The sequence below is a fragment of the Eulemur rufifrons genome, chromosome 30 (genome assembly GCF_041146395.1).
Source record: "Eulemur rufifrons isolate Redbay chromosome 30, OSU_ERuf_1, whole genome shotgun sequence".
Classification (NCBI taxonomy): Eukaryota; Metazoa; Chordata; class Mammalia; order Primates; family Lemuridae; genus Eulemur; species Eulemur rufifrons.
Window position 1 is genome coordinate 43,925,918 of NC_091012.1, and position 23,667 is coordinate 43,949,584.

General features: G+C 35.8%; 1 protein-coding gene across 1 annotated transcript in view; it reads left to right on the forward strand.

Annotated features, from left to right (window-relative positions):
• ZNF280C (zinc finger protein 280C) overlaps nt 1-21,458 on the forward strand; it is a 50,905-nt gene extending 29,447 nt beyond the window's left edge. The window contains exons 14-20 of the mRNA XM_069463350.1: nt 5,169-5,300; nt 9,243-9,553; nt 10,319-10,459; nt 16,748-16,810; nt 20,183-20,301; nt 20,447-20,483; nt 20,606-21,458. Coding sequence (XP_069319451.1) covers nt 5,169-5,300; nt 9,243-9,553; nt 10,319-10,459; nt 16,748-16,810; nt 20,183-20,301; nt 20,447-20,483; nt 20,606-20,621 — 819 coding nt within the window. The 3' untranslated portion in view covers nt 20,622-21,458. The remainder of the gene's footprint in view (nt 1-5,168; nt 5,301-9,242; nt 9,554-10,318; nt 10,460-16,747; nt 16,811-20,182; nt 20,302-20,446; nt 20,484-20,605) is intronic.
• The last annotated feature ends 2,209 nt before the right edge of the window (nt 21,459-23,667 follow it).

Below are 23,667 nucleotides of genomic sequence, written 5' to 3' on the forward strand. Positions count from 1 at the left end.
AAGATAAGATTGAGGACTCAAAACCTTCTGTTTTCCTATTTGTCTTCAAATTTTATTTCTACTTCCTAGCCCACTTTTTGTTATGAGACATGTGGTTGTCATCAGTGACCCAGAATGGGCTTTTGTAGCAGCCGGAAACAAAGCAAACAGCAAGAACACTTACTACCAGATATCCAGATATGTGAACTATGCCAGAGAATGATATTTAGGTTGTAACTTGTTTCCTGCATGACTTTTTCTACTTCTGCTATATAATTTCTGGGATACCAGTATTAATGCTTGCACCTTTCCCTTGAATTCTGATTTTTGCTTACTGGTTCTTTTCCTGAAACAATTAGACTATCCTTTGGGCTGAAAACTTTAATGAAGTGGGCTATTCTTGAGTGTTTGAAATATAAGCAGTGCCTTTGCCAAAATCAGAAGTCAGTGGATGTACTAAATCTGATCACGTAATCAAGTTCTGCCTCCTCACTGATCAGCTCATTACATTTATTGTTGATTACATTGTCCTGGCCAATTTATTCATGTTAATTGGAAAAAAATCTTAAAAGTAGAATTCTCAGGTACATGTAGGATCACCCCTATTATGACTGAGATGGTACCAACGTATTTATTTTTTTATCCTGATAGGCCACCTCACCCTTAAGAACCTTTGGCAAAGTCTTTCTATTCTAGGGTTTCCCCATCGGTGTTCAGTCAGATGTTAATAAATGTTCCCCTCTAAAATTGTTCCTGGTAAAGGCAATTTGGTAAATGGCTGGGTTTACAAATTTAATAGGGTTGTTTTGTTTATTTTTTAAAACAGGATTTTTCAGAACCTTTAATATGCTAATAGATACTGTAAATCTCTGAGCAAGGGACATAGTATGTAATGTTCCCCAAACTTATTTAACTATTGAACCCTTTATTTGTACAATATCTATTAACATTTCTTGAGGAATAGAGTTTAGGAAACACTGTTCTTTGTGCTCTGTATTTCTTTTTTTGGTCTTTGATTTTGAAAAGAAGAATGAAATATAAAGCAATAGCTCTGACTATTTAATTATGAGGATTTTAACATAATTCTTTCCCTTATGCTTTGCTAAGCTCCAGAGTGGTATAGATACAGATGTGGAGGAAGTGATGCTTGCTTAGAAAAGCAAGAAAGATGTGGGTGGGTCCACTATGTGAGCTGTGTCCATAAGTGGTTCATCTGATCTATAGTCACTCTTCATACCCTAAGTTGTATGTGTTAACTTGCCATGTATATTGGAAAGAGTTATCCCAGCAGGTCTGAGTTGCTCAAATATTGTACAGTTTCAGAAAGGCCTGCTTATATAACTGGCCCTTGGCTAACTCCTAGAAATTGAGCTCTTAAAATGTTCCCTGTGTTACTAACTAATAAGGATATGTTACATGCCTGGAACCTTGAGCCATATTGTATAAGCTTGTCTATATAATTTGTGAAAAAAAATATGATTATAGTGACCACCTGCTTTTCTTCTGGGGGTATGAAGATTTGGTGACTTACTCCCATAAAAAACCTGGGCTCTTAGATTCAAGAGAGCTTCCCTGTCAAATAACACTTTACACATACTGCTGCAGTTAGTTGCTGAAGGATTGATTAAGTGTGTCCTATGCAACTCCATTAGGAGAGAGCTCTTGGAAGCTGGTGCCTGGTATCCTCTAGAATCTACCCAATATACATTTTTCCTTTATTAATCCTTCTCAGTTTCCTTTCACTATAATAAACCGTAGCTGTTAGTATGACAACATCTGAGTCCTTTAAGTCTTCCTACTGAATCATCAAATCTGGGAGTAGTCTTGGGGCCCACCAGCATGCCACAAGTGCTGTCTTGGTCTATTTGGGCTGCTATAACATACTACCATAGAATGGGTGGCTTAAACAACAAACACTTGTTCCTCACAGTTCTGGAGGCTGTGAAGTCCAAGATCGAGGCACCAGTAGATTCAGTGTCTGATAAGGGCCTCCTTCCTGGTTCATAGATGGTCATCTTCTCACTGTGTCCTCACATGGTGGAAGGGGCAGGAGCACTCTCTGGGGTCCCTTTTATAAGGACACTAAGCCTATTTATGAGGGCTCTACATCCATAATCTAATTATTTTCCAAAGGCTCCACTTCCCAATACTATCACGTTGAAGATTAGTATTTCAACATATGAATTGGAGGGGACATAAACATTAAGTTCATTTGAGATGCTCAATTTTTTTTAAGTTTGAAGTACCTCAGATGTAGGGAGTCAGGAGTGAAAGGGTTCTATTGATAAGGATCATCAGGCTTCCCTTAAGATATTTGTAATTTGCATAATTATTCACAAAAGACTCAAAAACCAGAGCCAAGCAGGATTATAAGCTTGTAATTGCAATGACATTATTAGTGCAAATTTAGGTAATAAATATTATTGACTCTGGTTCATTTTTTTCTTTTTGAAAACTTTGGTTGCAACTTTTTCCTAAAAGTAATATATCATATCTTGAGTGATTTTAGAGCTAGCAGTCAATTTGTGCAACTTTTCAGGAAGGATGAAAGAGTCCAGATGTGTTAAATATCCTCATTAGCTCTTTAATAATAACAATAAGCAGTTAACATATACTAATCACTTTCCATTTGACAGTTACTAGTGCTTTTACGTGCATTCTCTTACTTAATCCTCACAGTCACCCTATGAAGCAGGTAATGATTGTTTCCATTTTATAAATGAAGAAACAAAGCTTTATAGAGAGTAACTTGCCCAATGACATATTTCTTAATAAATGACAGAGCCAAAAATGGACTTACAGCCCAAGCTTTTACCACAGATTAATACTCCACATTGATATTAGGTCTAAAAGCATAAATTACAGATAGTCATAATTACCCTTGAAAATCCCTCAGATCATTCAAACAATATAGTATGCTTGTCAAAAAGTTCAACATGGATAAATTTTTCTCTATCCTTGGAATAAATCACTGTTTCTTTGGTTGAACATCATGTTATACAAAAACGTACTGTATCATCATCATCCTTAGTATATTGTAAGCATACATGCATAAGAGAGATGTGCATGACTTGAGTCCAACTAAAGGAATAGTAGATTAATGTCTCCCATTATGGCTCTGGACAAATAAATGCTCATTGAATGGAATGTCACATATTTTGTACTAGTTAAATTGTGCCTGCTGCTCTGTCTGTCATGTGTACTGTCAGTTTCTTGCTGTCTGCCTCACTATTTATTTAACAAATATTTATTGAATGCCTAACATGTCAAGGACTGTTTTAGGTATTGGGAAGTAAGGGTAGCAAAGTTTGTGCCCTCTGGAATTTTCAATATGGTGGAGAAGGATAAGTGTGTGTCTGTGTGTGTCTATCTGATGTCTGAATGTACATATATATGCCAGCTGGTGGGTAAGTACCATGAGAAGTAAATACAGATGAATAGGGAGTGCCAGGGCTCAGATGAAAGAGTAGTTTCTGGTTTTTCTATGGGGTGGTCAAAGAGGGCCTCTCCAAAGGGAATAAGGGAGTAAGTTACATAACTATCTGGGAGAGATATTCCAGGCAGAGGGAACAGTAAGTTACCAGTGAGGTGAGCATATACCTAGGTCATTCAGGGAACAGCAAGGAGGCCACTGTGGCTGGAGCATGGTAAGCAAGTGGGAGGAAGACTAGTAGAGATGAGTTTGTAGCAGTAGAATGCAAGCCAGATCACGTAGGGTCTTGTTAGCCAGAGTCAGGATTCTGGAGTGTTATGGAAAGCCATTGGAGGGTTTAAGCATGTGAAGGATCTGCAGCATTTTAAGATCACTATGACAGCTATGGGAAGAATAGACTGTAGTGGGGGAAAGGTGGAAATAGGAAGAAGACAGGAGGCTATTGTAAGAGTCCTCACGTCAGTCTTAGACAGGGGTGGTAGCAGTGGTTGAAGGTGATAAGTGGAAAGAGTGTAATTTTTTACAGTATTGCTGACAGGTTTTAATAATGAATTGAATGTGGGGTGTAAGAGAAAGAGAACAGCAAAGGATGACCAAGTTTTGTGGGGTTTTTTTTGTTTTTTGGGTTTTTTTTTTTTTTTTTTTTTTTTGTCCTGAGCAGCTGCAAGTATATGGAATTCCCATATACTGAGATATTGGGAAAACTAGGAAAGGAACAGATTTTGTGCCCTTCCCCACTCAGGATGGATGGGAGGGAATCTAGAGTTCAATTTTTTCCATATTGATTTGAAATGTCTATTAGATATCAAGTAGAGCTGTCAGGTAGACAGTTGGAGGGATGCTTTTTAAAGCCGTGAAACTGGATGAAGTAATAGGTATAGGTAGAGAAGATTTCTGGCAGCTGTACTCTGGGGAACTCTTATCTGTCCTGTTAACTTGCTATCTATATGTCTTGATTGAGTTTTGCCTCTCTTTCCCCCACTCTCTTGAGCACATACAAATATGAATCTGTTTATGCTGACTGTATCTATGATATGATCCAATGCTCTGAAAAGGTCTGAAGATGAAACTGAACTAGTAATACAAACACATTATGTTTATATATTGCTTTGAACTTTGTAAAGAACTTTTATTCATCAAATGCCTACTGTATACCAGTAGCTGTTCTAGGTTCTTTCATATGTGTTACCTCGTTTGGTTTTCCTAAATGATTGTGTCTTATATGGAAATAGTGATGCTTGTGGAGATACATCTTTAAAGAAAACATTCTTTTGTATTTGTATGTTCTAAATTTACATATAAATTAATGAGCACATGTACATAAAGATCAAAATTGATAATACAGAGTAGAAAGAAGACTAACCAGCTATAGACAAGTGACTTAAATTTCTCTTGGGTTCTATTTACCACTGATAAAATAATAATTGGACTAGGTTTAAGATAAGACTCAGTCAACTCAAACAATAGATTGGAATCTTTTTATTTATGCTTCTATATAATCAGTGTAGGACTTTTCCAGTTAGAACCTAATTGACATTTTTCATGTTGGATGCTTATTTGGTAACAAATACTTTTGAAACTCAAATACTAGTACAAGGAGTGCTTTTAAAAACTGAAATAATATTTTGGTATTATCTATGATAGAAGATGGTAAAATGGTGGTTTTTAAATTATTTAGATATTACAATTAAGAGTAGTTTCAGTTCCCAGAATTTGTGGTGTTGTAGAAGTTATTTTTAATACTCTCTGTAAACAGAAAAAAGGAATTCATCGTTGTACAAAATGCAGACTACAATTTTTGACCTGCAAGGAGAAAATGGACCATAAGATACAGCATCGTACATTTATAAAGCCTAAAGAACTAGAAGGATTGCCTCCAGGAACAAAAGTGAGTTTTAAATATGTTGTATTTTAATATTTTGTGTGATGATAGAAATAAATTTCTGCCTAGTTTTATCAATTGAATATAATATTTAAGTTCACTTATGGTTGTTATTAAGACCTTAATTTGGGATTTTATCATTCTTTTTTTTCTATTTTTTTATTTTAATTACTTATAACCAACTTCATAGGTTTTATCATTCTCATGCTTAGAAAGAATAACTTTTAATAATTGGTTTTTTACTTGAGATTGACATGTACTTTGTTGGAATAGTATTTCTAGTACAACTAAATTAACCGTAGACTAAGTCAGCAGGTTGTTTCAATGTTCTGTGGGCTGTTTTTGAGCTATTCCATTTGTAAATGTATATGTTTGTTTCAGCTGCTAGACTATAAGGTGTTAGAGATCAGGAATCATGTTTAATTTATCTTGTGTCCGCAATGTCTGTCTTAGTGCCTTGAATGTCATAGGTTTGTTGAAGTTAGTATCACTGAATCTACTGTCAGAGAAGCAAATTCTGTTTCTGGATAGCATTGCTGCTTTTAGTGAGCGAGCACACATATGATTGCAGATTTCTCTTTCTCTGTTTGCTTATATGCATATGTTTTCTCTGACTTCTTTATATGAAGTTAGCTCGTGAATATTTGCTCCAATAGAGGGATGTATAACCCAAAGTGAAATAATCCCCAAACGTTTATATTTGGCTTTGAGTACATACCTTTCAATGTGAGTATTTCTACTATTTGAATTAACTGAAATAATGTAAAGCAATGTTCTGAACATCCAGTGTCCTTCCCTATAATCCATTCATTCCATTTTGGGATTAGACGTGCAGAATACTAACATAGGCAATGCAGTCCACTCTCATATCTCCTCTTATTAATAATATAGCAATAGTAATGAGAATATTATTATAAATGCACAAAATATCTTACAGCACTTTAGAATTAAGCTTTTAGTGTGCTTTTTCATACATTCTGTTATCTATATAATGATCAAATGAGATAGGCAAAGCAGGTATTATCCCCAAATTACAGATGAAGAGGCTTAGAGAGGATAAATTTTTTTCTCAAGTTCACATGGATAGGAAGAGGTAGTACTGAGATTTAGCCTCAGGTCTTATGACTCCTACTATAGTGCTTTTGTATGACACTAAACCACATGTATTTAATAGGACTTTACAGAGGTTGCTCCTCAAGCATATGGGGGAAGTATAGTCAAATGATTAAAGAGAATATTAGTAGGTGACTGTGTTTTCCATTATTAACCAATGGATATAATGTAACATTTTTTTCTAAATACTAAATGACAAATTTTATATTCCAGTTAAGGAAATTCTAAGCATTATTACAATCTCCATGCTATATGAGAAATCGATGTAACCTCCACCATAACCTTTAGAAGCAGAAATTCTGTCCAATGAGCCCCTAGAAAGAGAAGGTCACATTTACTGGACATCTGTTTTGTAGTTACCAAAGGGTCATACAGGCCTTTCCAGAGTTATTACTTCAGGCTTTGAGATTTAAATTTTGAAAGCCTTTTAGTTCTATCAAAGTATTAAAACAGCCATGGCATGTGCTCTTTTGATATTCATATAATTTGCACTAACTCCTAATTATTCTTTAATATCCATGTAACTACCATCAATATAAAACTATAACAATAAATAAATATCAAGGTAAATTTCATTTAATTGGTATTAATTTAATTTAGAATAAATGGGAGACTTATCTGTGCTACTTTTAAAATGATGATTTTTGACTTATTGCAGTGATATTTTTGTAACAGCTTTATTGAGATATAATTCATATACCACACAATTCAGCCATTTAAAGTATACAATTCAGTGGTTTTTAGCATATTTGGAGAGTTGTACAAACATTACAACACTTTCAGAACATTTTTGTCACTCCCAAGAGAAACCCCATACCCATTAGCATTCACTCCCTATTTCCTCTCCACCAGCCCTGTGCAAACTTCAGTCTACTTTTAGTCTCTATGAATTTTCCTATTCTGGACATTTCTTATAAATGAAATCGTACAATATGTGATCTTTAGGGATTGGTTTCTTTTACTTAGCATAATGTTTCCTAGGTACATCCGTGTTGTAGCATGTTTTAGTACTTCATTTCTTTTTGTGGCTGAATAATACACCACTGTATGGATATTCCACATTTATTCATTTGTCAATTGGTAGGCATTTGGATTGTTTTCCCTTTTTGGCTGTTATAAATAATGCTGCTGGCCAGGCACGGTGGCTCACCCCTGTAATCCTAGCACTCTGGGAGGCCAAGGCGGGTGGATTGTTTGAGCTCAGGAGTTCGAGACCAGCCTGAGCAAGAGCGAGACCCTGTCTCTACTAAAAATAGAAAGAAATTATCTGGACAACTAAAAATACATAGAAAAAATTAGCCGGGCATGGTGGCGCATGCCTGTAGTCCCAGCTACTCGGAAGGCTGAGGCAGAAGGATTGCTTAAGCTCAGGAGTTTGAGGTTGCTCTTAGCTAGGCTGATGCCACGGCACTCTAGCCAGAGCAAAAGAGCAAGACTCTGTCTCCAAAAAAAAAAAATAATAATGCTGCTATAAAAATTCATGTACAAGTTTTTATGTGGACATATATTTTCATTTCTGTTAGAGTGGAATTACTGGATCATGTGGTAACTCTTATCTTTAATATTTTGAGAAACTGCCAAACTGTTTTCCAAAGTGACTACACCATTGTACATTCCCACCAGCAATGTATGAGTGTTCTCATTTCTCTACATCCTTGCCAATACTTGTTGTTATCGGTTTTTTTTATTATAGCCATTCTACTTGGTGTGAAGGAATATCTCAATGGAGATTTAATTTGCATTTCCCTGATGACTAATGATGTTTAGCATCTTTTCATGTGCTTATTGGCCATTTGTATATCTTCTTAGAAGAAATGCATATTCATCTATTTTTTTCTTTGGTTGCTTGTGCTTTTGGCATCATATTTAAGAAACCATTGCCTAACCCATGGCCACAAGGATTTACTACTATATTTCTCTTCTAAGAGTTTTATAGTTTTAGCTCTTAAAATTTGGTCTTTGGGCAAGGCATGGTGACTCACACCTGTAATCCTAGCACTCTGAGACGCCAAGGAGGGCAGATCGTTTGAGCTCAGGAGTTCAAGACCAGCCTGAGCAAGAGTGAGACCCCCATCTCTACTAAAAAAATAGAAAGAAATTAGCTGGACAACTAAAAATGCATACATATATAAAATTAGCTGGGCATGGTGGTGCATGCCTGTAGTCCCAGCTACTTGGGAGGCTGAGGCAAGAGGATTATTTGAGCCCAGGAGTTTGAGGTTGCTGTGATCTAGGCTGATGCCACGGCACTCTAGCCCGGGCAACAGAGCGAGACTCTGTCTCAAAAAAAAAAAAAAAAAAAAATTGGTCTTTGATACATTGTGAGGTAGGAGTCCAAATTCATTCTTTTGCATGTGAGTATCAGTTTTTCCAGCACTTTTTGTTAAAGGATTCCCTCCCCCATTGGAATTATTTTGGTACCCTTGTCAAAAACCAATTGACTGGCCGGCACAGTGGCTAATACCTATAATCCTAGCACTGTGAGAGGCCAGGGTGCGGAGGATCACTTGAGATCAGGAGTTGAAGACCAGCCTGAGCAAGAGCTAGACCCCGTCTCTAGTAAAAATAGAAAAAATTAGCCAGGTGTGCTGGCTCATGCCTATAGTCCCAGCTACTCTGGACACTGAGGCAGGAGGATCATTTGAGCCCAGGAGTTTGAGGTTGCAGTGAGCTACGATGATACCACTGCGATCTAGTGAGGGCAGCAGTGAGACTCTGTCTCAAAAAAAAAAAAAAAAACCAATTGACTATAGATGTGAGGACTTACAGTGATATTTTCTAACACTAAAGTGATGATTAATTTTCTAAAAATATGTATTGCCTTTGTTTTTATAGGTTACTATTCGAGCTTCACTTGGACCTCACCAATCAAAACCATCAACTACACCTTCCAGTCGTACTCCAAGCACCACTTCTCTTCAGGTCCTACCTCCGAAGTCTAAAAATACAACTCCTAAAACTTCTCCAAAAGCTAGTGCAAGTAAATCTAAGACAAGTTTGACTCACGCAACTGCATCCACTGCAGATAAACCTAGTACAAGTAAGCCAAGTGGACATATCTCTAAATGCAAAACAAAACCCTCTTCCAAGCAAAAGAGACAACGCAACAGAAAAAGTAAAGTCAGCATAGCTTTGAAGAATTTAAGGTAATCACTTTTATTCCTGATATACAATACTAATTTAATCTTAAATATTAAAACTTATATGTAATTTATCATATCACATTTACATGATAATTACTTATCTGGAATAAAGATAAGCAAGTGATAAAAAGGTGCTCTTTATAACTACTAAGCAGAACTTGAATTACTGTATTTATTTTATAATTTTCATCTTTTCCACTAATCTTATATTTTATGCTTTTACGATATTTGAATTGATTAATTTGATCCTTTTTATTCCAAGGAAAGAAACATTAACTGGTGTTAATTTTTTTTTTTTTTTTTTTTGGAGACAGGGTCTTGCTCTGTCTCCCAGGCTAGAGTGCAGTGGCATCATCCTAACTCACTGCAACCTCAGACTCCTGTGTTCAAGCAATCCTCCTGCCTCAGCCTTCAAAGTAGCTGGGACTATAGACATACACCACCACGCCTGGCTAAGTTTTCTATTTTTTGTAGAGACAAGGTCTTGTTCTTGCTCAGGCTACTCTTGAACTCCTGGCTTAAAGTGATCCTTCCTCCTCAGCCTCCCAAGTGCTGGGATTACAGCTGTGAGCTACCACACCCAGCCTGGTGTTAAATTTTTACACTTATTCTAGCTTGTTGTTTCAAAGCAAATTTTCAAATTATAAGTCTGTATTTAAAGATATTAATTTAAACATCTTGGCTTCAATTAATAAAATGTTAATAAGACTTTCCCATATACTTTGGTTTTACAATATATATTTATCATTTTTTTTCTGTCTCCATAAGGTGTCGTCGGGGAATTCACAAGTGCATTGAGTGTCATTCCAAAATAAAAGATTTTGCAAGCCACTTTTCTACATATAGCCACTGTAATTTTTGCAAGTACAACACTAATTGTAACAAAGCCTTTATAAATCATATGATGAGGTAAGTTAAACATGTAAACTGCCAATCAAAATTGCCATTTGGGAAGTTTGTTTTTTGGAAACAAAGTTGTCCTATTAGAAGCAAGGTTGTCCCCTCAAAGAGCTAAAAAAGGGTCTAGCAATAGAGAACTTTTGCTATGTTCCTTGTACTATTTTCCAGCATAGTAACTCTCAAAATCACTGAGAAAAAAACTATAAGAGCAGTTAGACTAATGAAATTAGAATGGATTTATTACGGAAGTTTGTTTTTCTATGGGAATTTTATGGATATCTTTCGAAAAGTGGTTGTTTTAAATGTTTTCAGTATGTTTACCAAATAAATATAGTTGGCTCTCTGTATCCATGGGTTTCCACATCTGTGGATTCAACCAACTGTGGACTGAAATTATTTTTTATAAAATTGCATCTGAAATAAAAAGATACGAGAAAGAGAGAGAGAGAGAAGATACTCAATAGCATAAGTTCCCAAGAAGGCTAAAATATATGGGATCCAGCATCCATGTGGAGGGATTTAGCTCCTCTCCAAGATGGTGTGTGCTTAAACTCTGTGTGTGACTTTAGGATGGTGGTTGAGGAAGCAGTTTTGGAGCCTCTTGGTATCCTCTAAATCAGAGGTGGGGAACCTTTTCATATTGGAAGGCCACATTAATTCAGCTATAATCAAATAAGGCTGCATTCAAGAAACTTAAATTAGATATACCTAAAAATGTACATTATTTTGTAAAAATCTAACAACTATGTACTTAATAATTTCAAAAAAATGAAAACTATTTGTTAATTTTAAAGTTAACCTTTTAATGACTCTCTTGTGTCTGCTTTTTATTGGAAAGCATTTGAATATTTGGTTGCAGCATGGAGGTCTGCAGTTTCAATTGATCCTCTAGGTACATGTATCAGTCATTTATGACCTAAAGGACATCTTGATTTGGGTTAGGTAAGAGAATGTAGATTCATAGCAATAAGTGGTTGAAAAGCAAGAAAGCATTTCTCGAGCATGTTGCTGAAGGTATGAGTATTCTACTGCATTTTTCCATATTTCAATTGGATCTTTCTTAGCATCAAACAATGACTTTAAAATGTAATCTACTGAGAGCTCAATCATTTCCATCTGTAGTTCTTTAGGTGCCTTGGTGATATCAACTAGGTGAAGCTAAAATGCTAATTTGTAATGCTAATCATTACAATGTCATGATTCTCAAAGTCAGTGAACCTTTCATCATATTCTCCAATTAATAGGTCTGTAACAGCTGTGTATTCTTCAGATGATTTGCATATATCATCCTGCTCATCAGTGACCTTCGTTTACTGGGGAAAATGTTCATCTGAAATTTCCTTTTGAATAAAGAGTGTTTTGGGGAAAAAAAACTGCATCTGTACTGAACATGTGCAGCCTTTTTTCTTGTCATTAATCCCTAAACAATACAGTCTACAACTAAGTACATAGCATTTACATTGTATTAGGTATTTTAAGTAATCTAGAGATGATTTAAAGTATACAGGAGGGTATGCATAGGTTATATGCAAATGCTACACCATTTTATATCAGGGACTTGAGTATTTGCAGATTTTGTTATCTATGGGAGATCCTGGAATCAATCCCCCATGGATACTGAGGGACAGCTATATATGTAACCTTATGACTGTTATCCTCTTCAAAGCACTCACTTTGAGAGGCGGCCCTAGGTTTTTTAATGGTGCTCAGAACCTTATTCTCTCTTTCTCCCTTTCTCTCCCTCTCTCTTCCTCCTCCCCCATCCACCTGTCCATTTATCTTTCTAGCCATCCATCTTTGCATTCATTCAATAAAATATAAAATGAGAGACTATAGCAATATTCCAGTCATAATCCTACTGTTGGAATTCCTTTTCATATATCAATTTGACTTAAATTATTTGAGCACCTGCTATGTACTCTATACTAGGAAAGGAAAAGACTTCAGAGCCCACAGTACTTTCGTTTGGACCTCATTACTGGGCCTTACTTTATTCCTTCAGGATGGGTTTTAAGTAGCCAAAAAGTGTTTAGATATAGCTATGATAAATTGATTATTCAAATCAAGATAGTTCAGTTTATTTTCAGTTAGAAATAAGGTATAACCAATAAAAGTGGTTTTCTTACAGATCATAGCAAGACCTCTATATTACTTTCTGATCATAGTCAGCTACTGCTTTGACGTATTCGCCCACATTTTTTGACAGCTTCAGCACCTAGCTCACAGGGGTTTTTCCCCGTTGATGACCAGCCTGACCTCATAGTACCTTGACTTCTTTGGTGCTAGCATTTCACATCCACCTCTAACTTGTATCCCTTTTCTTACCACCATCCTGTCTTACCTCATCATGGACAATATTTCTTTTGAATTCTCATTACCCACTGACTTTCAGGCTCTTGACCCCTTTTTCTAACCCAGCAGCACCAATCCAATTTTGTAGTCAACCTCACCCTCCAGGTCATCTGTTTTGAATGCTGCTTTGTTTTTGTCCTAGAATCCTTTATATCTTCAGTCATGCTTAGCCTTGCTATCCGTGACTCCTTTATCCTTTTTGTTCTGTGCTCAGTTCTAGACTATGAACTGCTTGATTCAATCAGCTTTGAATTAATGATCTTTAACTTTAATTTGGTCCTGTCTTTTTAAAAGTACCTGTTTGTTTTTATCTACTACATCTGTTTAAACCATTTTCAGTACCCTCAAGATTTTATTCTAGTCTTTCAGTTGTTAACCTTGCCTACTGATTACTCAAAGGTCATCCTTTTTGTTTTTCTCAAGATTAACTTTTTTCTATCTCAAGATTTTTTTCCTTCATCCAGACATTAATCTCAGAAAACAGACATGCACAATGACAACCATTTAAAAAAGAAAAAGAGATTGAAAAAAGAAAAAAGAAACAGATATGTCCCACTTTTTTAAAGTTAACCCTTGCTCCTCATCTCCTGCATTTCCTCCACCTTATTCCATTTTTTCGGACCTTTTAGTTCATAGTTTTCTCCCTACCACACTCCTTCTGCCTGCAAATATTTTCGGGATTTTTTTTTTTAGGGTAAGGGAGATCTGCCTTTACTTTGCATATTTTCTTGTCTTCTTTTTGCCATTAACATTTGTAAAGAATATTCTTTACTAGCTTGTCATTTTTTATCCTTTGTAATTTGAGTGTCACCCTGACCTACAGCTAAAGCTGCTCCTTTAAAGGTTATCAGTCATATCCTAATCACTAAATATACCCACTATTTTTCATTCTTACTCCTCTGTGACTTCCTCAGAGTATTTGACATTTTCAATCACTCACTTATGAAACTCTTTTCAAGTTCTGTTTTTCTTCTTCCTTTTTAGCTACTCTATTTAATTGTCTTTTCTTCCTTCAACTCTTCTTGCCCCTTTATAATCCCTTTCTTGATACCTTGAACACTCAGAGTTTTATTTTTTACCTTTCAACTATAAATCTTCCGATTTCAATGCTGAATTTTCCTGAGATCCAGCTCTTTATTTCTATTTAATATTTTCGCTTTTGACTCACTGGCATCTATAAAGAACAAAAATAAGTCAAAGATTATTGTCTGTCTGGGATTCAAACCACTTCCACCTCAATACCTTTAAGCTCAGTCTGTTTCAGGGCATCATTTGCACAAACATGGAGCACCAGCTAGAAATAATTCACTGTCCCAAGTTATGGAGCTGTCTTGATCTGCCACCACATGGCTTCCTCAGCGTCCACCTTCTGCAACTTACCACTCTGCCTCCCCACTGCTACAGTGGTTCTGCACCCTCTCTTAAGTTGCTCTAAACCAGACCCCAGCCAGCCTTTCCCTTAGTACACCGCTGGGAGCAATTTCGTTCTCTTATTCTGTGCTTTTCCCCTACTTCAATGGCACCTTGCTTCCCTCGTTGCCTCAGGTACCTCCCCCTGAATGGTACGCCCTCACTTCTACTCGTGTGCACTTGTATCATAGGCTTGAGCTCTGTATATACAGATGCTTCATTTTCTCAGAGGTTGAGTACCTTTATTCTCAGCCTACAACAATTCTGTGGCCAGAAGATAGGCCCCCAAAATTGATTAATCTTCCCCAATGTTCCCCAGTGTAGTTTCTCCATATTCAGTATCTAAAGTAAATAGATACAAGTAGAGCTACCATTTGATCCAGCAATCCCATTATTGGGCATCTACCCAAAAGAACAAAAGGCATTCTATAAAATGACATCTGCACCCGAATGTTTATAGCAGCACAATTCACAATTGCAAAGATGAGGAAACAACCCAAATGCCCATCAATATATGCGTGGATTAGTAAAATGTGGTATATGTATACCATGGAGTATTACTCAGCTATAAGAAATAACGGTGATATAGAATCTCTTATGTTCTCCTGGATAGAGCTGGAACCCATTCTACTAAGTGAAGTATCCCAAGAATGGAAAAATAAGCACCACATGTACTAACCAGCAAATTGGTTTCCCTGATCATCACCTAAATGCACATTTGGGAATAACATTAATCTGATGTCGGGCAGATGTGGGGAGAGGGGATGGTTGTATACATACATAATGAGTGCAATGCACACTGTCTGGGAAATGGACACGCTTGAAGCTCTGACTCGGGGGTGCAGGGTGAGTGGGCAAGGGCAATATACATAACCTAAACTTTTGTACCCCCATAATATGCTGAAATTAAAAAATCTTTAAAAAAAGGAAAAGAAATAACATAAAAATCTTTCTCTTATTAGCTCTAGGGATCAAAAAAATTAAGTGGATTTTTTATTTTTCTTATTTTTTTATTTATTTATTTTTTTTTGCTTCCAACACTGTTTTGAAGACAGCTTTTTTTATTCCTGATTATTCCCTGAAATGCCGCTCTCCCTCCTTCTCAGTTCACCTTCTGTGCAGTATCTGATCAACACAGCCACTCGGATCATTCCCTTCTTGAGTTTTGTAACATTCAGCTATTCTGCCTTATATGCATCTCTATTAGCTCTTTGAGAGAGGAACTCTTTGTATTCACCATGGCACCTATCCTGAGGATATTTGCTTGGAATTATATCTAGCCAGAATCTTTCATTTCCCATGCATATATATTATGCTGGTGATGGTTACCTTGTGTCTGAGGGTAACTGTTGACCTGGTGTGCTGGCTAGTTTGAGTTTGTCAGTGAAAGATAGGGCCAGTGCTTCTCAAACTTTAGCTTGCATAAGAATCAGCTGGAAAACTCATTAAAACTGATTTCTGGGCCCCACTGACAGAGATTAATTCAGTAGGTTTGCAGTGAGGCCTAATGAGGTCTGCTTCCTCTTTAATATGCTTAATTTCAAAGGACTCGTTAAATGTTTCATTTTACTGATGTTAAGCAATGGCATTTAACACAAGTAGTATTTACTTTTATGATCATTAAGATTATCCCTCCTCCCTAAACATACTAAGATTAGGAAGTAACAAATAATTATTCATAATTTCTATTATAGAAAAGTATATTATTAGCAAATATATTTTAAATTGTTTTTGTTCTTAATAGTTGAAAAAATTTAATGTGATGCTCTTTGCATTTTTAACTCTTTGAGTACCTTTTTAATATTGGTGAGGTACTGATCATCTAAGAATATTCTCAAGGAAATATATCATTAGAAAATATACAGGTAAAATGGAATGTAAGATAAAAGTCTTTTTTTTTTCAGCATATTTTGGGGGTACAAATGTTTAGGTTATGTTATTGCCCCTGCCCCCCCACCCCGAGTCAGAGCTTCAAGTGTGTCCATCCCCCAGATGGTGCACATCGCACTCATTATGTATGTATATACCCATCCTCTCCTCCCAAAAGTCTTGAATTAAATAGAGATGACTGTCTTAGTCTGTTCAGGCTACTCTAATAAAATACCATAGATTGGGTAGCTTATAAATAACGAATTTATTTCTCACAGTTCTGGAGGCTGGGAAGTCTACGATCAAGGTACCGGCAGATTCAGTGTCTGGGTGAGGGCACATTCTTCATAGACAGCACTTCTCACTGCATCCTCACATGGTGAAAGTGGCAAGCTAGTTCTCTAGGATCACTTTTATAAGGGCACTCATGACCTAATGATTTCCCAAAGGCCTCACCTCCTAATACCATCACCTTGGAGGGTTTAAATTTTACCATGAATTTTGGGGTCAAATCATAGCAGTGACCAACAGGATTTTATTATTTAGATCATGATCTTTTATTCAAAACTAAGAAATAAAGCATAGGTTTGAAATGTGATCATAAAATTAATATGACTTGTTGTGTAACAAAATTAATAAAATCTTGTTTGTCTCTTGTCTTTCCAGCTCTCATTCCAGCCATCCAGGTAAACGGTTTTGTATTTTTAAGAAGCATTCAGGAACTCTCAGGTAACTAGTTGGTCTTTTCCCATTTTCTCTATTGAAAAATTGTAGTAACTAACTTACTTACTTACTTATTTATTTATTTATTTGAGACAGAGTCTCGCACTGTTGCCCGGGCTAGAGAGTGCCATGGCGTCAGCCCAGCTCAAACTCCTGCCTCAGCCTCCTGAGTAGCTGGGACTACAGGCATGCGCCATCATGCCTGGCTAATTTTTTCTATATATTTTTAGTTGTCTGGGTAATTTCTTTCTTTTTTTTTTTTTTTTTTTTTTTTTTTTAATAGAGACAGGGTCTCGCTCTTGCTCAGGCTGGTCTCAAACTCCTGACCTCGAGCGATCCTCCCACCTTGGCCTCCCAGAGTGCTAGGATTACAGGTGTGAGCCACCGTGCCTGGCCTGTGATAACTTTTTAAAACCTGATGTTGGAGTGCCTATTTTGGAAATCTAAATGATAGAGTTCTGTTTATTATATCCTTAGACCAAAAGGGGGAAATAGCCTATTATCTTTGGCTAAACTGTCTTTTAGCAGTGCCAGGTATTAAGATGAAACCTTCAGGAATTTGCATTGTAAAAGAACAAAAATAAAGCTCTGCAACAGCATTTGAATAGAAGTAAGTTTATTAAAACACTGTAATACTTGAAATCAGTACATAGTCTTCGTAATTCTTAGGGGTTTTCTTGAAATAAAAAAAAGTGTACAACTTTTTTGCTGTACAGAAAGACTTGTTGATTAATATTTCTAAATGCACTGATAATTAATTTTGGTCACCCCACACACTAAGCTCAGAATCCACTAAACACCTTTTTTTCACATTCTTCTGATTCCTTTGCATATTTTATTCATGTTGACAGATATTTGCCAGGCATTGAATAGTACCTAGCACATAGTAGGCACTTGGTAAAAATTTGTTGAGTAAATTAATGTATATGTTGAAAATGACATATGTGGTTGATGTTGGACCAACAGCTCATGGGCAGAGGAAAGTTTGATTTTATTTTAAATATATATTAGTCCTGTGTTTAAAAGATTGCTAAATTTAAGGAATTAAATAATAAGCTATATTAGGCATTAGATTTACTGAAATTTTTTTATAAGAATGAAAAGGGATTTATTAATTCTGAAGATGACACTTTAATTTGATTTTTACCATATTGTTATCAAGCTTAATTGTGTGCTTGGTTTTTAAATTAACCATATAAATATTTAAAGATCTGAGATACTTTTTTTCAACTTGGGTGGGTCTCAAATCTAAATAGAAAATTGGCCCACTTCTGTCTATGGGACTTAGAATATTTATAATTCTATAATGTACTTTTTGTAATTACTATTTTGTTGAAATGTTTATTCTTTAGCTATTTATTGTGTGCCTGTCACATATAGCATGATGTAGCAGGTCTTATACAGATGACAGTAATGAAGAAGAAAGCTTTCGTACCAACCTTCAAGGAATGTCTATTGGACATTGGTTATGAGGTGTGAACATAAATAACTACAGTAATACAAGGAGATTTGTAATAAGTGCAATGAGAGTTACTGATTTCAAAGAGGAGAGAGGTTTCTACATATAAGAAGAGGCACAGGGCTATTCTAGTTGGAAGAAATAGCATGAATAAAAATGCAGAAAGGAAAAAACAAACCATACACATTCTTCTGAGTCACAATGTATAACTAGTAGTATAGTTTGGATAGAGCATGAAGTTCATATGGTATTAAGATCAAAATCTGGGCTGGGTGCGGTGGCTGACACCTGTAATCCTAGCACTTTGGGAGGCCAAGGTGGAAGGATCGCTTAAGGCCAGGAATTTAAGACGAGCGTGAGCAAGAGCAAGACCCCATCTCTACAAAAAATAGAAAAATGAGTTGGGCATGGTGGCATGCACCTGTAGTCCCAGCTACTCAGGAGGCTGAGGCAGGAGGATCACTTTAGCCCAGGAGTTTGAGGTTGCAGTGAGCTATGATGATGCCTCTCGCTGTAGTCTAGCCCAGGTGACAAAGCGAGACCCTGTCTCAAAAAAAAAAAAACAAAAAAAGATCAAAGTCTGAGGGGAATAATTTTGAACTTAGATCCAGATTGTGAAATCTTTGAAAACAAAGCTAAGGAGTTTGGACTTAATTTTAATTTGGAGGACATTGGGGAAACCATTGGTATTTTGAATAGAATCAAATATTTAGAGGGATATACAAGGTAAGTTGTAGCTGCAGGAGGTGCATAGACTGGTTATGCTATTGTGGTTAAGACTGATTTAGTACTGACCTGGGTTAAGTTAGCAATGTGGTATCATATTTAAGAACATTGGCTTCTGGAATCAAAGGGCTCAGTTTTAAACCTGGTCCTGGCCTTGTTAGGTTACTAATCCTGACCCTGTCCTCTGTAAAAAAGTGATAATGATAGCACCTACCTCTTTGGGTTGTTATAAGGTTTAGATCAGATGATATGTCTAAAACCCTCACACTGGCACAGAGTAAGTGCTCAATAACTTGTTAATATTATAAAATGTTCAAAACATTTAATGTTTTAAGGAAGAAGAAAATCAGAGATAACTATAATTTTGAGCCTCAGTATTAAGGAAATGGCATTATAAGAGGGACCAGTCAGGAGAGGTGATTTTTGAGGGGAAAGTACATGATTTCAGTTTTAGAAAGATAATTTGTGATGTGTAAGAGTGACAGGTATAAATATACAACAGACTGTTAAGACTAGAGCCTCAGGGGAGAAGTAAGTCTAAGGTATGCTACTGGTTTTTATTCCTATACAGGTGAAATATTTAAGTTTAAAGTATATGATCAACGTTTAAAGAATATATTTGCATTGTTAATAAACTGATAATTACATGATTTATTTTTAAAACCTTCACATTTCTTTTATAATTTTATTCTCACTTAAATAAGACACTAGATTATAAGCTCCACAAACTGTACCCTTTTTATTCACTGTTGTATCCACAATACCCAGTATTACAATGTGTGTGAAGAAGGTCCTCAGCAAATGTATACTTACATATTTGACTGAATGAATGTTACATCCTTGCTTTGCAGGTAGGCAAAGTCATGGAAAGATTGTGACTTGCACATGTTACAAAAATTGTTAAGGGAGCCAAGACTGGGCTTTGGGTCTCTTGACACTTAGCTTTTAATAACAAGTTGAGAGGGAACAATTTATAAAGCATTACTTGCTGGCATAATTTAGACATGGCTATAGTACCATTTTCTAGAGAACCATTTTAGATATATCAGGTTTATATAACAAAATTGGGAAATGAAGGTCGTGGTACATAAAATGAAAATCAGGTTATTACATGGAAAAATAATTATTGAACTCATGTACAGATTTCCATAAAAGATAAGAACCTTCTCTTTCTTATTGTCTTTTTTCCACAGGGGCATTACTCTAGTGTGCCTTAAATGTGATTTCCTAACTGATTCTTCTGGCTTAGATCGTATGGCTAAACACTTAAGTCAACGTAAAACTCATACTTGCCAAGTTATAGTAGAGAATGGTACGTATACATAATTGTGTTACTTTGAATTTCTGATATTTATTGCAGTATTTTTGATCAGCCACAATATGGGCTCTTATGTATTAAATTGAAAATCTCACTCTTCATATATGCTATTTTAAACATAAAACTCTTCTGATTTCAGTTTCCGAAAGTACCTCAACTTCTGAATCTACTTCTGAGTAAGTTGAATTTTCATTCAGTGCATTTTACTTTGATGGATTTTAGCACTGTTGCATTTTTAAAATGTATCGTTGACAGAAATGAAAAATATTAAAGTTTTTTGTCTTTGTTTTTTTTAAAGCCGCTTGTTGAAATAGATTCCTGCTCTATGGAGCTCGTGCAACCTGGTGCAAGACAAGTTGGAATTTCCTAAGTTCAAAGTTCTGAAGTGTTTTATACAAAGGCAGTTTCCTAAGTTCAAAGTTTTGAAGTGTTTTCTCACACAAAGGCGGTTAAACAGTCAAGTTCATGACACTAGCTCTCATTGTTCAGCTCTTTTCAGCTTTCAGATGGCACTAGATTCTTATTCCACCTTATCTTTGTGTCAGGTTAACATATGTTAACAGTCGGCTCTCAAAAAATAACTTTTGTTGCTATGGTCTTTTCTCATTTTGCTTAAAATACGTGTTCTTCTCTGCTATACTTGCCTTCAGAATATTACATTCCAAACAATATGGCTGTTCATCTTTTTTGTCTGTTTGGTCTGCTTTCTTAATTTCTGATGTCTTATACATTTTTAGGTCAATAGCCATTTTTTCCTCGTTTCTTGTCTGTCATTGTTCTATTTTTCGTATTTTTCAGATGCAGAAACAACACAGAAATTTCAAAAAATGTCCAAGGTACTCCTGGACAGTGTCCCCCTTCGATGGACACAACTGATGCCTGTTCTCTCTTTCCAAGGAATGTGAATTATTTGACTGTGAGACCTCCTCTAGTTTGTGACCTTAAGAAATCAGATCTTGGGGAGAGTCCCTTCCTACCTGACTGGCCTCCCATAAGGCTGATGCTTATTTGGCCAGAGATGACCTCAAGGCCCACCAAATTGAGCACAACTTCCCTCTGGGGGCTTTGGCTTTTCATCTTGAGTTTATGGATCAATTCTAACCAAGAAAAGCCCATCAAATCAATACTTCAATGCCCAAGTTGAAGTTTAATCATTTTGGCTGCTGCTCTTTAATATTCCTCTAGCATGCATGCAGTCCAAGGAATATAAAAATTCTGGTTGTGTAGAGAACCAAGGTTACTTTCATGTTCTTGGAAAAGTAAAAGTTCTAAAATTACAGTTACAAAGTTAAAGTTATTCATATTGTCATGTAAAGTTTTATCCAGTATTAATCCTAGGAATTTTCAATATTAATATTCAGGTTTTTTAATTTTTAATTTTTTTTTTTTTTTGAGACAGAGTCTTGCTTTGTTGCCCGGGCTAGAGTGAGTGCGTGGCGTCAGCCTAGCTCACAGCAACCTCAAACTCCTGGGCTCAAGCAATCCTTCTGCCTCAGCCTTCTGAGTAGCTGGGACTATAGGCATGTGCCACCATGCCTGGCTAATTTTTTCTCTATATATTTTAATTGGCCAGATCATTTATTTCTATTTTTAGTAGAGACGGGGGTCTCGCTCTTGCTCAGGCTGTCTTGAACTCCTGACCTCGAGCGATCCTCCCGCCTTGGCCTCCCAGAGTGCTAGGATTACAGGTGTGAGCCACCGCGCCCAGCCCAATTTTTAAAATTTTATTTTGGTAGCTCAGTTTTATGTTGTTCTTCACCAAGTGTATTGATGTCCATTTTGTTATGTCTACTTTTGTGCCCTTCTCTTTAAAGCTTTTGTTTTGTGTTTGTTTGGGTTTTTTGTTAAGAGCTCCAGTGAATTTCTTAGAATTCTCTACAGATTTCATATAATTACCTATTGGTAGCTCTTTAACTTGATACCTGTTCATACCATTAGACATTGTTACATGCTGTGTCTATCTCTGGCCTATCATTAACATTATCTTAGGGATTATTAATTGGCAAAAAGAGTTCCCAAAAACTTCTTACAGACCTTAAGACAAATTTTAAAGCTACATTTCTGTACATCTAGTACATAATGTCTTCTTAGCCATTAATGTAATTCCTTTGGATAAAGATAATATATTCAAGAAAATATTGGGACCAAAAATTTACTTGTTTCTTGCCCACATATATAGATGTATATTTTTTTTAATTTTGTGTTTGTTTATTTTGGTTACATTGAATATAGATTTGCTGAACAGTTTTGATGTTATTACTTATTTTTTTAATAAAATTTGTATTGTTAAAGTGCCTCGGGAATTATTTTCTAATAAATAATTTCATATAAAAGCTGTAGATCATATCGTATAACTAGGAACATTGTTTTGCTATTCTAATAAATCATTTCATATAAAAGCTGTATATGACTAGGAGCATTGCTTTGCTCCTAGTTACATAAATACCGATTGCTTGGCCTACAGACTGAGAGCTTTGTCTACTGAGTGCCTCTTGCATGTTTTCCTCCAGCACAGTTAAAAGCTCACAATTTAAACTTTACTAATTTCTTGAACTTTAAAGGCTAGCAGAAGCCGCTTTGTGATCTTAATAACCACGAAGGTGGGCAGGCTCTAAAGTTGTTTGACAAAATCATGAATGGTTTTCTTACTCTAAAATCAGAACTGCTTGAATGTACTTTGAAACATTGAAAGGCAGTGTCATTGGCCACTTGTTACATAATATACTTCTTACAATTCATAATCAAAAGAGTTTAATCCATTAGTTTTAATTTTCCAGACTGATTTCTGCTGTAAATGATTTTCTATAATCTCCAAAAGTGGTTCGTATCATAGTAGTGGACTTTAGTGATGCTCTAGTCTTCATTTCCACACCTGTCTAGGATGTTTTGTCAATCACCATCTTTCTACCCATCTTTTTTTTTTTACTTTTTTTATTGTGGTAAAATATAAAATTTGCCATTTAAACCTTTTTCAAGTGTACAGTTTAGCAGCGTTAATGGCACCCAATTTTTCTTTAAGTTTTAAACTTTTGCCCAGAAATAACTTCTTTGCATTTTTAACATAGGTCCTCTTTTTATTTACAGATTTTTTATATCTCTGTCCTAGTTCAAAATATGAAAAACCACATTCTTGCGATAGTATTTTAGGCAGAGGTACAGCTTTGTGTTCTTCCATGGGATTCTATTTCTTGTAATATGTATCAGGTTATTTTTCTTAAAAAAATAAGTCTTAAAGCTTTATGTCCTGTAACATTTTTTTTTTTTTTTTTGCTTTGGTTGAATAAAATGCTTCACACAGTCAATACTAAGCTTGCTCATTATAGGCAGTTAGTTGAGTTTTACTTGGTGGTAATGGGTTTT